The sequence below is a fragment of the Anomalospiza imberbis genome, chromosome 2 (assembly GCF_031753505.1).
Source record: "Anomalospiza imberbis isolate Cuckoo-Finch-1a 21T00152 chromosome 2, ASM3175350v1, whole genome shotgun sequence".
Lineage (NCBI taxonomy): Eukaryota > Metazoa > Chordata > Aves > Passeriformes > Viduidae > Anomalospiza > Anomalospiza imberbis.
This window is the reverse complement of record NC_089682.1, coordinates 2,828,027-2,842,354: the sequence shown is the minus strand read 5'-3', so window position 1 is coordinate 2,842,354 and position 14,328 is coordinate 2,828,027. Positions and strand designations below refer to the sequence as shown.

Genomic DNA, 14,328 nt, shown 5'->3' with positions numbered 1-14,328 from the left:
ATCTTGTAACACAAAAGGAAAAGCAGAAAAAAAAAAACCCAGCCAAAAAGGAGGTCTGTGAAGGATTTGTTTTCCTCTTGTATTTAATTTCAACTTCTAAGCATCTGCTTCAACCGTGAGGAGTGATTTTCTACCAGGTGAGAAAGTAACGTTTTTAGGCAGAAGGGTTTCTTTATGTGCACTGATTTCCACTAAATTTATGGGACTGGCTTGAGCTCTCCATACCTTCTAAAAACCTCTAAAAAGCTCTTTCAATTTTAATAGAATTTTAATGGAATTTCCATTTTAATGGCATTTCAGTTATAATGGAATTTCAATTTCAATGCCGTTTTAATTGTAATGGAATTCTGCTCATGTACAAGCCAGAATATGACCAACTTTGCTGTTGGTTCTGGTAGACCTGAAAAGCAGAAAGTTAAATTTAAGTTGATAAATACAGGTTTGACCAGCTCCTCCAGAAAAACTTTATTAAGAAGGGAAATTTTAGGTAGGTTTCAGAGGAAATTGTGGTGTATTGACAGCTGTGATTCCTGAATTGGAAACTGATTTTCTTTTTTTATATATCCTGCCAGGCCCATTTGGAGCTGGACATCAACTCCATGGATGTGCAAACTGAAGAGGATTTTAATTTGCTCAAAACGAGCAATTCCAAGAGATACGAAGTTCTCAGGGAGATCCTGACCTGCCTTGGGCTGAGCTGTGAATTGAGTGAAATTCCTGAATTAACACCCATTTATCTGCTCTCTCCAGATGAGGTAAGCTGGGATTTAACCTGCCAGGGAAATCAGTGTTCTCTTAAACCCTGGTATTTTTATTTGGGGAGTTTTCAGCAGATATTTCAGGTAAGCAAAAATTTTTAATTTTTTAATCCATTTCATTTTTAATCCATCATTGTTTTGTTCCCTGCTAGAAGGAGTTCAGAATTTCACCACAGGGGAATTGTGCAGGGTTAATTTTATTCTATTTTCTATGTTTCTGTTAAGAACTTTTTCATGCTGCTCCTTTTGAAGGCTGTAGTGAGCTACAGAAAGAGCTGCTTTAAAAGACAGGATTTATTTTTCTTTTAAATCAAGATAAAACATTCTGCAGGGGCTGGCAGCAAAAGAGGGAATGGGAACGGTGAAAAGCAGAGTGCAGTGAATAGGGAAGGCACAGGAAAAGCCCTGATTGCTGAGGATGTTGGAATATTTCCTGGGAATATTTGTCATCCGAATGTCAGCTCTCAGTGCTGCACGCCTCCATGTGAGACACTGCTCTGAAGAATTGTGAGGAATATATAAAACAGTGATTTTCACTTGTTTTTCTTTAAAACAATTTCAGAATCGGGTGTGAATTGATTCCCCATTTGTGTGGCAATGTGGAAACAAGACTAAAACCCATTTCACCTTTTTGGCTTGTATTAAATGTGCTCCAGACACAAGACTTGTTTATTGAACTCTTCCTATTTTTGTTCACCTCTTTCACTGTTTTTTTTTTTTCCATGATTGTTTTCTATCCAATGCCTTTGGACTTTTCAAACGTGCCATAAATTAAAATTCAGCTAATTTCTATCCAAACTTGCCATCTAGTGGCATATTCCAGGGTTGCAGACTATCAAGTAAAGATATTTTAACTGTATATTCTTCAGTTAAAGTTTATGCCACAATTAGTTTTTAAAATTTAAATCATAAATTCTATTTATAAATTGTTTTATTCCTAAACTTTATTCATTTTCATGTGATTTTAATTGTTTTATTCACATATTTCAATGGTGGCTTTGCTGTGTGTAGTCATTGTTTGAATGTCTTTCCCTTTAGCCATGATAACATTCCAGAATCTTGTGCAAAAGGAATTTGCAGCTTGTGTGTAACAATTACAGTTCCTAATGAAGAGAGAGCACTTCAGAATAAATAATGAATATGTTAGAGTTTAGCTTTCTCACCAATTATTTCTTTTTCTCCATCCATCCTGTTCTCCATAGGCCTCCTTGCTTTCCCAGAGAGCCAGGAGATACCAAAAATGTAAATTATTTGAGGAAATCCTTAACTGTATTGCCAGCAAGTGATTTTGGGATGATTTTCTTAGACTTCCCTGTGATAAAAATACCACAGTGAGTCAATGAATGATCAAGCAAGCTCAAGGTCTTGTTAGCAGATCCAAAAATAATGGGAAATTCTTTTACTGTTGCTAAGACTTGGCAGCTCAAGTGTTTAAAAACTGCTGGTTCCCCTCACCTGCTCAGACTTTTCTAATTGATTTCAGGAACCCCAAGCTCCTTTTGCTTATGAGGAAAAAATAATAATTGGGTTTGCTCTGTATTTTCTGGAAAAAATGAAACTGAGGGGGTTTATTTGGGTAGTTTTAAAATTCTCTCAGTTTTAAGTGCTGGTTTGGGGAGTTCTTCAATTTACAGCAGAGCTGTCCCCTGTTCTGTGGGATTCCCTTGGTGCCTATTCCATCTTTTATCAGAACTTTCACCAGACCTGTTTTCTGGTCCTTTTGGGCATCAAATAAAATTCTAAACTTTATCCTGCGAACAAGTGTCTTCTCCTGACTTTGCCTTTGCTGGAATTCCTGGACAGTCTGTGTTTTCCTGCATCATTGTTGAGATGCTGTCAATAATCCCATCAAACCTATGCTGCTGATTGATATAAATGTGATTATTAAGAATTTAAGATGTTCCTCTCCACTCTCTGTGAGTCTTGGTGCCTTTTGCAGTGGAATTTGAAGCTGTTCCTGAGGGGTGGGTTGGAATTTTTTTTCTTTTCCTCCTCAGAATGCACATTTTGAAGTTTTGATTTCCAATTCATGGACGTTAAAACCACAGTCTTGCTGCATGAATTTAAAAAAGCCAACAAATTTTTATCCAATTCCACAAAACCACCCAAACCCATGGAGAAGAAGGTGAAGAAGAAGGACCAGCCATGAGCAGAACTGGAATTATTAGATTTTAAATTCAACTGAAAGCTCTGCTGTCTGAATAATAGATGGACCTGTCCATCTTTAAACATTTTAGATCTTAGCAAGGAGAATTCTGCTACAACAACACCAAAGGCAGCGTTGGAATGAAGAACAATTAAAATGCTTCTTAAAAGCTTAATTAAATCTACACAACTTGATCCTGAATGTAATTTTAGAGGCCAGTATTGATACCAAAACCCAGCATCTTTATTTTTTCTTCTTTCCTTGCTGGGCTGCAGAGCAGTTGAGCAAATTGAGAGGGAAATTCTGTGTCCCTGTGGGGAGGGGGGACTCGAGTGTCTGGCACCCACATGTTCAGTGGCAGCTCCAAGCATAGAGATCTGATTTTTTCTGCAGCTTTGCCCTTAAACTCTCAAATATTTGCTCTTTCAGCCATCTCCAAGGATAATTTTTCAGACATAAATGCCTGGATTGTGTTTTATTGCCGGGAGTTTCAGAGTAGGTTTCAAACCAAGGATTTACTCCTTGAAGAATGAGATTTGTCCCAGTGCTGATTATTCCCATCAGGAGTTGTTGCACCCAAGCATTTGCTCATCTTAAAACTTGAGTAGAAACTCTTCAGGCTCAAAATTTTTTTTTGTGTATTTGAGTAATTCAGTAGCTGAGGCAGAATCAGCTCCAGAGCAGATTTCCATGTCTTGATTCTGGGGTGGCATCGTCTGCTTTTAAATTCCAGGTCCATTATGTCAGCCAAGAAAATGTGGAGTTACTTTATCCTGAATAAATCTTCCTTTGAGGATGGGAAATTTGAACTCTCAGCTAACACTATAATGAACCCTGATTTCAGGGTACATTTTGAGGCAATTGTTTCTGAAATATTTCCATGCATATTCATGGGTGTTGTAGGACTTGATATTAAACTTGAGGTTTTTTGGTTTTTTTTGGTTTTTTTTTTTTTTTAATTTCCAGTGCTAAAATCAGGGGTAGGTACAGTGAAACTCCAGAGTTTTTATTACTATACAAGTTTTTGGTTTACAAGTGAACCAAAAATGTATAAACTACAAAATGGGAGATTTGCTTGTTTTCTCTTACCCTCAAAGCATGAGCATCATCCCTGCCTTAGAGACAGTAGAAATGAGAGCTCCTTGGAATTATTTATTCCAGAAAGGAAATTTGCTCTTTTCTCTGGCTCAGAAGTTACATAAGAGCTGAAAAAAATATTAAATGACCAACAGACTGTGAGAAATTTGAATAAATCACTGATAAATCTTTTGTGTCTATCATTTTTTACTTTTTAAAAATGTATTATGTGTATTATTTGAAATTAGCAAAGACCTTTATACTTGAAAGCTTTTCCCAGTTTATTTCTTGGGTAGAAATGAAAACATCTTTCAAGGCAAAGTAGCTTCAAGGAAAAAAAAATCGATGAAGAAATGTAAATGCATCTGTACCAATAAAAATGGGTATTTGCTGAAGCACCTTACTGGTTTTGGGGAATGGATTTAATGTATCTGTAGAACTTCACCTAAGGACTAATAGCTGAGCTATCAATTAAAAATACTTGGAATTTAACTCCATGGATTTAGGGCTTTCTTCCATAATAAATTCAAAGGAGTTTGTTGGGTTGCAAGGCTTTGAGTTGCCTGTGTGTGCAGGGAGGGTGGGTTTGCATTTGCTGGTTTTGTGCTCTTCCCTCTCCCCTCCTCAAATTCACTTTGGTTTCTTTACAACAAAAACTTGCAAACCCAGAAGGGCCACACAAACCATAAAGCAAACTTTTTTCAGTGTTGGCATTCATGGGAAATGTCAATGTCTGGATTCTAATCCTAATTCCTGTTGTTTGCTCTTGTTGGAGTGTAGTTCTGAAGGGAATTGTTCTCCAAGAATTTGGTTTTTGACAGTCTGTGCCTCACTGTTTCCCTCTTTTTGCTCCATTAGCACTCAGAATAATGAAAGTATCTAGGGATTCTGTCCAAATTGAACAGTTCAGAGCTGCTCTGGTCTGGTTTTTGGATCTCAGTGATATCTCCTTGTCGTGGTTTGACATGGAAGTGATTTTTTCAGGAAGTTGGGTCAAACCAATCAGTGATCAAGTTTGTACCCAAGTGAACACTTGTAACACTTGTCACACAGTCCCATGGTGGAAAAAATTCTGTGTATTTTAGCATTTTTATTCTTTCCCCCCAGTCTCCCATTACTCTGCACACTTGTAGGAATGTAGTGTCCTCATAGAGCTGCTGGTTCTTGAGTTAAATTTGTGAACTTTTGGGTTCCAGGTATCTGGTAGAGGGAAAAGCTTAAAAAGAAGCTGAGTTTGTGGGGCAGATTTTGCAACAGTCCTGATAATCCAGGTTTGAGATTTTCTGTGTTTCACATTCTGTGCTGCTTTAGTGTGTGGGTCTGAGCTTCACATTATGGGATGGTGAGCTCTCTGCACAGAGCAGGGAGACAAAACAATTCCTTCTCCAGCTGGGCACCAAGGACAAATGATCCAAATCTCAGCCCAGGAGCACAAACAACGTGGGCTGGAGAGAGGAAAACAAGCAGGATGGGACTGCATGGGCTAAAGCTGGAATGGGACAATGAACTCCAATGTGCCAATGGAGCAGAGCTGATCCCAGTGAGAGCCCCCGGGAGCGCTCGTGCATTTTGGGACCATTTGGGTTCATCTTGGGTGCAGCCCTGGCTGGGCTCTGGTGCTGCCCAAGGTGGATCCATGGAGGAGATCCTTTTCATAAATCCCTGCTTTGCTCTTTAACTCCGTCCAGCCTGTGCTCTAGCTCAGCCTTCCCAAGGCATCAGTCCAGGGCTGGATGCTTTTCACAGGTACTTCTGTGCCAAGGCAGCCCTGGCAGTGCAGAATGAGACTCAGAATCCCAGAATCATCAAGGCTGGAAGAGCCCCTCAGGATCATCCAGTGCCATCACCCCAAAGCCTGTCCCCAAGGGCCACATCCAGGCTCCTCCTGAGCACTCCCACAGACGGTGACTCCAAACCTCCCTGGGCAGCTCATCCCAAGGCCTGACCACTCTGCCAGGGAAATTTTCTTTCCCAGACCCCCCTGGCTGTCCCCTCCTGCCAGGAGCTGTGCAGAGCCACAAGGTCCCCCCTGAGTCTCCTTTTCTCCACACTGAGCCCCCCCACCTCCATCAGGAGTTTTCCAGACCCTTCCCAGCTCTGTTCCCTTGCCTGGACATGCTCCAACCCCTCCAGGTCCTGTGTGAGGTTTTCCTTTTCATGGCTCTCCTCCGATGCAAAGAGCTTGCTTGAATCACTGAAGGACATTAAATTAACACCTTGCCTTGAAAAATTGTTGTGTTCTCAAACAAAAAAACCCTTTTGCCTGTGTCCAGGGGAGGAGAGTGGAGCTGAGAAGAGGCTGGAAAACCTGTCCTGTGAGAAGAGGCTGAGGGAGCTGGGAAGGGGCTGAGCCTGGAGCAAAGGAGGCTCAGGGGGGACCTTGTGGCTCTGCACAGCTCCTGCCAGGAGGGGACAGCCGGGGAGGGATTGGGCTCTGCTGCCGTGTCCCAAGGGAAAGGAGGAGAGGAAATGGCCTCAAATGGCACCAGGGGAGGCTCAGGTTGGAGACTGGGAAAGAAAATTTCCCTGGCAGAGTGGTCAGGCCTTGGGATGAGCTGCCCAGGGAGGTTTGGAGACACTGGAGTTGTCCCAGAGGAGTCTGGATGTGGCCCTTGGGGACAGGGTTTGGGGTGATGCTGGTGGCACTGGGCTGGCACTGGATGATCCTGAGGGGCTTTTCCCACCTTGATAATTCCATGATATCAGGAATAGTAACAGTGACTGCAGGTAGAAAGCACAGAGGAGATGATGAGGACTGATGGCACAGTCACAGGAAAATTTTTCAAGAAATTTTTTTTCCCCTCTTTGTTCAGAGGCAACATTTTGAGCCAACCCTATAGTGCAACATGGCTGTGGAACTATAAAAGGCTTTTTACTGATTTGTGAGACAAAAATTCCACTGAACAATTGAGAGATCGTTTATCCTGTTGGGAAACAGGCTGTGAGTGACAAATGAGCTTCCTTTGTGCTGCCTCCTGTAAATATGGCTTTGAGGTGTAGGAGGGCAGGGCTGGATGGGAGATTGGGAATTGGGAATTGTTCCCTGGCAGGGCGGGCAGGGGCTGGGATGGAATTCCCAGAGCAGCTGGGGCTGCCCCTGGATCCCTGGCAGTGCCCAAGGCCAGGCTGGACACTGGGGCTGGAGCAGCCTGGGACAGTGGGAGGTGTCCCTGCCATGGCAGGGCTGGCACTGGGATCATCTTTAAGGTCCCTTCCATCCCAGTCCATTCTGGAATTCTCTGATTATTAGAAGGCTGGGTTATCTCCTAAACTGTTCACTCTGGAAACGTTCTTCAGCCTTTTTCCTGGAGCTGTTTGAAGGGACCCCTGGGGTGCTGCAGGTATCCCCAGTGCATTCACCAGCACTGAGCAGTGTCCCTGCCCAGCTGAGCCACTTCTGTGTTGTCATTCTGTTCAAATCCCCAGGAATTTCTGCTGCTCCCAAAGCTGGACGCAGCTGAGGCTTTCCCTGCATCTCCTGCAGTGAGGGGAAGGAGTTTGCCAGCAGGGGACACTTCTGAGCTGGATTTCAAGGGGAAGAACAGGGGAGGGATGGAAAGCATTTTATGCATAGTGTGTTGTCTATAGATTTGCATGAAAATATCTTTGCATGTTGCATCTCAGCAACTGCCCTGTATAATATTTCCTCAGTTTTAAACCAGCCTTTGAAATGCCACGGGACTCGATGGCATGTAGTGTCAGAATACAGTAAAACATTTCCAATTTAGAAATCTTGATGGGAGGTGAAGGGAATTCCAAATGTGGAGCCAAGTAATTCCAGGTGCTGGTTAAAGATGCCTTTTTTTCTTTTTTGCTGCTTATCTTCTGAATATTTCCCATGTATTTAGGGGAGAGGGAGAGGGAAATCTGGCAAACATTGCCTTTATTTTACACTTCTCCACTTCAGATTTTGTTTTCCTTCCTGCAGGATGGCAGCAAACATGCTGTTCCTGTTAAACAAGCATGAAGCACATTTGTAGGCACATAATAATGAACAGCATTCTTACTTTGCATTATGGTTTGTAAACAACTTTTGGGCCATGTGTTGATTCAATAAATGTTTTGAGGATCATTTGGAAAATGCAGGAAGCTTTGAGGAGTGAAAGAAAGTATGCTGTTTATAGCAATCTCCATAAAAAGGGTCTTTATGCTGCTGTGAGAACTAAAAGTTAATGCCTTTTGTACCGAGGAGCATTTAATCTTTCTGTGGAGCTAACTCTGATGTGAAATTATGATGTGCTGGCATCTGACCAAAGTGCCACTCATGGAATTGGATTCTCTCATGTTTCAAGGCTGGCTTCGAGTCAGTGTGCATGATACTTCACAACCACTTTCTTCACCAGGCATGTTCCTTCTGTACTGGAGAGAATGGAAAATTTCATTATCCCCCCAGAATGGCTTATGTAATATATATTTAAAACATTTGTGTTCCCGGTCCGCTGCTGACTTCTCACTCTTGAGATGACAGAGAGCAGCACCAGGCCTGAGCATTTCTTGAGTACAGGTTACTCAGCAGAGTGCTGAGGCTGACTTTTCTGAGTTTCAGTTTTATCTTGGAGTTTGGGATGGGGATCTACATTTAAGAAGTCAAACCCTCGGTGGCAGATGGATCCAAATTCAGGTGCCACATTCTGCCTTGGTGTGAGGGCTGTAGTTCAAGTGGCTGGGTGTGGATTTTGTTTCAGCACTCCTGATAAAGCCTTTGGAGTCAGGGCTGCCCTGGAGCAGATGGGGGATTTTGGAGGGCAGGAATCCCTGACTTGTGACAAACACGGCGCATTTGGCAGCGCTCTGACCTCACTGGTAAAGATCTGACAAAAGTGGAGGATTTCCAAACATAAAAAAAAAACCCTCAAGATTCCCTGATGTCCATGGGGCCTGCAGCTAATTTATGGAAGTGAGACTGGGAAAATGAGAGCAGGCTTGGCATCAGCTGGAGCCTGGCGAGGTCCTCTCGAGTTACCATTGCTCAGAAATGACGCCTCCTTCCCACAATGGGAAATTGTTGTAGTGGCTGGCTGACAGTTTCATTAGGGCTCCTTTTGTAGCTTCTCTTCTAAGCAGATTATGGCCAGAATGGATATTTAATTAACATATATTTTAATTAAAGGGATGAGTTGGATAAATATAGAGATAAATAAATGTATATAACCAAGAGGGAATAGAAGTGTCCTGTTATATCGCTCTTCAAAAGAGAAAAAACTGCAAACTTCAGCTGCTTTTGAAACACTGTATTTGCAACATTCAGGTCTTTTGAATTTCTATTTTATTCCTTTGAAACACTCAATTTGCAACCTTCAGTCTTTTGAATTTCTATTTTATTCCTTTGGAACACTGCATTTGTAACATTCAGGTCTTTTGAATTTCTATTTTATTCCTTTGGAACACTCAATTTGCAACATTCAGGTCTTTTGAATTTCTATTTTATTCCTTTGAAACACTCAATTTGCAACATTCAGTCTTTTGAATTTCTATTTTATTCCTTTGGAACACTGCATTTGCAACATTCAGGTCTTCTGCATTTGTATTTTATTCCTTTGGAACACTGCATTTGCAACATTCAGGTCTTCTGCATTTGTATTTTATTCCTTTGGAACACTGCATTTGCAACATTCAGGTCTTCTGCATTTGTATTTTATTCCTTTGGAACACTCAATTTGCAACATTCAGGTCTTCTGAATATATGTTTTATCCCTTTGACAATCCAGTTGTCCAGTAATGTGCAGAAAAAAAAAACAACTTGTCTAACACACAAAGATTATTATTGAAATTTATCGAGCTGGATTTATTCTGGAGAATGAAGCTTGGAGTTTAATTGGAGTTACTGATTTAAAAGACACCGTGGTGTCCTCAGAGTTTGTCACTGGGCAAAGACTCCAAAAAAACCATTATCAGCTGTGGCAGCAGTTGATGGGGAAGGGACTGCCTTAAAGATTGCTGTGTTCATCCTTTGTCAGTCCATTTCCAGCCACGGTTTCTGACATGCTGAGGAAATCAGGAAATTCCAGGTGCAGGGGCAGTGGAATTTGGCATGTGCCTGTCTGGCTGACATGATGCAGTTCTTAGAGTGGAAAGCTGATTAAAGAGCAGCTGTTAGCTGAAATCAGAAAGTTTGCTGTGGTTCCTACTGCAAGTGTGCTGTGAAAGCTCTTTTTTTGGGGGGGGGGATGCAGTGGGTGTTCCCAACAAGCAGAACATGTTTTACTTCAATAAACCACTGTACTCACTTGGACTGGTGACGTGAATGACAAAGGATTTACAGGAATATCGAGGCAAGGTTTTCTCAGAAGGAAAAAAAAAAAAAATCAGAATACATCTTGTGCTGTCTGTTTTCATGGTACTTCTATTTTTCTTCTCCCAGGAAAAGTATCCTGTGTAAAGGTCTATCAGGGCAACCTGTATTTTGCAGTTAGATCATCCAGAGCTGTTCTTCACAGGATGAGGTGATTTAATTTCAGGAATTTCAGCTGGTCACAGTTTTATCTCTGCCAGCATTTCCTAGAGGATCCACAGCAGGGATGAAGTTTGGTCCTGCACCTGTGTATTTCCATAATTCTATATACAGTTTCGTATATGTGTGTTAGTATGTTTAAAAAAGATGCAATTATTTAAATCTGTGTATAATTTTATGGTATTAGCCATATTGGCCACCTCACGTTTCAGATATAATCTCCTTTCTTTACCCATTTCTTACTAAATGCACAAGATAATAAAAGTGAGTCAAGTGCCAGAGGCCCAGAGGAGACCAGAGAACTCCAGCCCTGAGAAAAGTTGGGATGAGAGTTCTCCATGGAGTGTGTAAATCAGAGCATGCTCCTTGACTGATGAGGATAAGAACTTTTTTTTTTTTTTTTTGGGGAGAGAAAAAATGCAGGAGGAAGAGCTGGTGGGTCTGGTTTGATAGCAGATGAAAAAGCAGAGGCTGTGTGGGAGGAGGAGAGAGGGCAATGGGGCAACAGCTGAAGAGCAGAGGTAAGGAGTAAGAATTGAACATGGAGAAAGTAACTTTATGACTGCATTTTCTAGCATTCCCTACAGCTGCTGGTCGTTATGTACGTATCTCATAATTTTAGCTATAAAAATTGTGCTGCTTTGGACTGATGGTTTCACTAAAATGTGGGACAACGTTGGGTTTTTACAGCTTGTTTTATTGAGAATCACTTTCCTGCTCTAGTGTGTGTTGTTTCTCAAGTCTGTACTAAATTGTGCTGCTGAATTTATCTAAGAAATGTTTCAAGAGCTACTTCCAGAAATACTTCTTCATTTGTAAAAAAACTGAGTAAGTGTATAATTAAAGTAATATTACCATGCATTAGCAGGATCAGTGTCGAGGAGATTTTAACATGGAAAAGAATATTTTCTTCGGTTTGAGAGTATTAATTGTAATAAATTTAGGATTTTTGCATGTGGTGAGAACTTAAATTTGAAGTTTAGATCATTTAGATCATAGAAACCAAAGTCTTTTGAAGTGGGGTCACAGATTGCTGAGTCTCAAAGCGTTTGCTGGGCAAACAACCCACATGTAAATTTTTAGTCAGCTTTTTTCCTTTGAATACAGATTTACTTACAGAATTCCATGCCTTAACAACTTCAGGCAGAGAAATGAAATAAAAACGAAGCTGTTTTCATTTGCTGAGAGAAAGAAAGAGAGGTTATGGATAAATATGGATATTCATTTGGATTACTGAACCAGTCACTTATGGCTCCTTTTTTGTGATTGTTTTTTGATGTTAACACTTGCAACAAAGAAATTAATCACAATTTCTTTTGTAATTTACCATTCAACTGATGAACAGGTCATAATAAAAGTACAAAAAGTTACCTTGGTCTCATTATTAAAATCATTTCAAGGAAGAGCAGCATTCAGCTGGAGAGGGTGTTAAGACTGTGCCTGGATGTTCCCTGCTTATGGAATAAAGTCAAATTCTAGGAACTGAAAAACATCTCTAAGATCCTCAAGAGTTTTAAAAACTGTTTTGTGAGAGCAAGTCTCAGCATTTCCGTGGAGTCAGAATCGGTACAAATTAATTCCAGGAGGAATTTCTGAAATTCTTTTGCAAGATAAGGAACAGCAATTGTACTTGGATGCACGATTGTCGAGATCTAAACAAAAAATTGCATCTGGCATGTTTTGACTTCAGAACTTATTACATGAAGTGAGCAATTACCCCTGCATTTTTCTGGGCTGGAAGACATTTCTTCTTTCCAAGATGGAATTGTTGGTTTTAGGACTAGTGAGTGTACCACAGCTCCCTGTCAGGAGCAGCAGCTGCAGGGAGAACTTTTTTCTGGTTATTTTCCATTTTTTAACTGTGCTTTAGGTGTTGGGATCTCAATCCAATTATTTGCTGATGGAAAAGAAAATAAAGTAGCTGAAAACAAATGGTAATTCTTATTTTTTTGCTTCCTTGGAGAGAGGGGCACTTTCCCAAAGTTACCATAAGCTGTATGAGCTGCAAATTAAAATCAATATTTGAATTTCCAAGGTTTTTGTCAGAAATATCTGGAAACAATTAAAACTGCCCTTCTGCCTTTAGAATATTTGTGTCATTATTTTAAATGAACATAGTTGGGAGCTTTTTGCAGTTATTGGAGTTTTTTCCTTATTTTCCTTTTTCTTCCTGTTTTAGCTTCTTTTTTCTTCCTGTTTTAGCCTCTTTTCCTTTTTCTTCCTGTTTTAGCCATACTGATATTAGTAACACATACTGATAGTAGCAGATGTTGATAATAACACATTTTGATATTAAAACACATGTGGGAGGGTAAGTGTTGGATTTGGTGTTTCAGTCCAGTGGTATTTCTGAATATCCAGAAAAGATAAGGGTTTGCTTTGGGTGTCTCTGCAGCACTTCTGGAGGTGGAAGTGGACTTTTCTCCAAATATTTCCAAGCTTCTTTTCTATGCTGCACAATCCACTCTGTTTAATTAGCAGCCCAGGATTAGCAGATTGGACATTTTTGAACTGCATTTAACTTTATTATAATTATTGCTGCCCTTATTGCTCCATAGGAAAAAAAAAATTCCATCTGTTCCAGGACATTTTTTCCTCCTAGAAGCATTTGATGATTTGCTGGTATTTGATAATTTTGCTGGTAGAATTTAACTTTCACAACCACTGTCACAATCCTCTTTTTTTTTTTATTTATTTTCACTGTTTTGGCTGGTTTAGTTGGTTTTACTGAAAGTTTAGTTGGTTTTACTGAAAGTACATATCAAACTTTAAACTCAAAATTAAATAAACACTGTTTTGCTCACAGTCTCCTTTTTCCCTAGTAATTATGTTCAAAAAGCAAAAAACTGTCCTTATTTAACCAAGGATAAATTAATTAATCAGTAAATATCACCTATTGATGTAGATTTTGTCTGGTTTGTGTGCAACTATGCTGGAAGTGCATTTTAAACTCCTTTTTTTTTTTTTTTTTTGCATTTTAGTACTGATTAAAGTAATCCCTGAAACTTTTTACTTGAGGGCAATCCATTTTTAGAAGTTTGGGAGCATTTATAATGTAATATTATATTATAAATATAATATTTATTTATTATGGGAGCATTTATTATGGGAGCATTATTATAATATAATGATTTTCAACAAAGTTGGTTTGCATTTAATCAGTTAAAAGTTTGTCTTCGGAGTGGATTTGTGGTAGAATTAAAAATTTGGGATCCTCTTGTGACACTGAAAACAGCCAAGCTCAGGACAGTCTTACAAAAGCAAGGACTGAAACAAAAACCCTTCTGAAGTGGAGAACCTGGACAGAATGAAGTGAAGCGAATCCTTGCCTGGGTTAATACAAAATTTTGGTGTGAAAAATCACCTTTTCCAGGTGTGCAATTCGGATGAGTCCTAAACAACACAAGCGAGAGGTGTCTGCAGGCACTGTGGTTTGGTTTCAGTCGCTTGGGCTGTGTTGCACTCTGGATTAACTCCTGCTCACGGTGTGGAGCACAGATATCTGCAGGGGCAGAGACAGGTGGTTATCCTCAGAAAAAAACCCAGGAGAATCCAAAATCCTGCAGAATAAAGAATGTGCCGTTGTCAGAAACGCTCCTCCCTGCCCGAGTTCGGGTCTGCGGGACAGTTCTCATGCGCTGCCTCAGCTTGGCTCTGTCCTTGTCTGATTCTTTGAGTGCCTTTTCCCCAAAATCCTGAACTTCAGTGCTGGGCTTTCATTTGGGACCTGGAAATCCAAACGTTACCTTGTGGGGGAGGAGCTCGTGGGGTGTTGGACTTGAGGCAAACCTTGGGTTTGTTCCATGGAATTGGACCTCATTTTGTAAGATTTAAATGAGTTTTATGTCCAATGTTAAAGGAGAAATTAAATTTGAGGTGTTTCTTTCCCCGTTTCT

General features: G+C 40.4%; 1 protein-coding gene across 5 annotated transcripts in view; it reads left to right on the top strand.

Moving 5' to 3' along the window:
* The window catches only part of HLCS (holocarboxylase synthetase), a 129,487-nt gene that overhangs the window by 15,264 nt on the left and 99,895 nt on the right, over positions 1-14,328 (top strand). For all 5 annotated transcript variants that reach the window (XR_010995773.1, XR_010995774.1, XM_068179520.1 and 2 more), the window contains exon 5: positions 573-755. Coding sequence is in view for 3 of the 5 variants with exons in the window: in XM_068179520.1 (XP_068035621.1) it covers positions 573-755 (183 nt within the window). In the remaining 2 variants the exon portion in view is untranslated. The remainder of the gene's footprint in view (positions 1-572; positions 756-14,328) is intronic.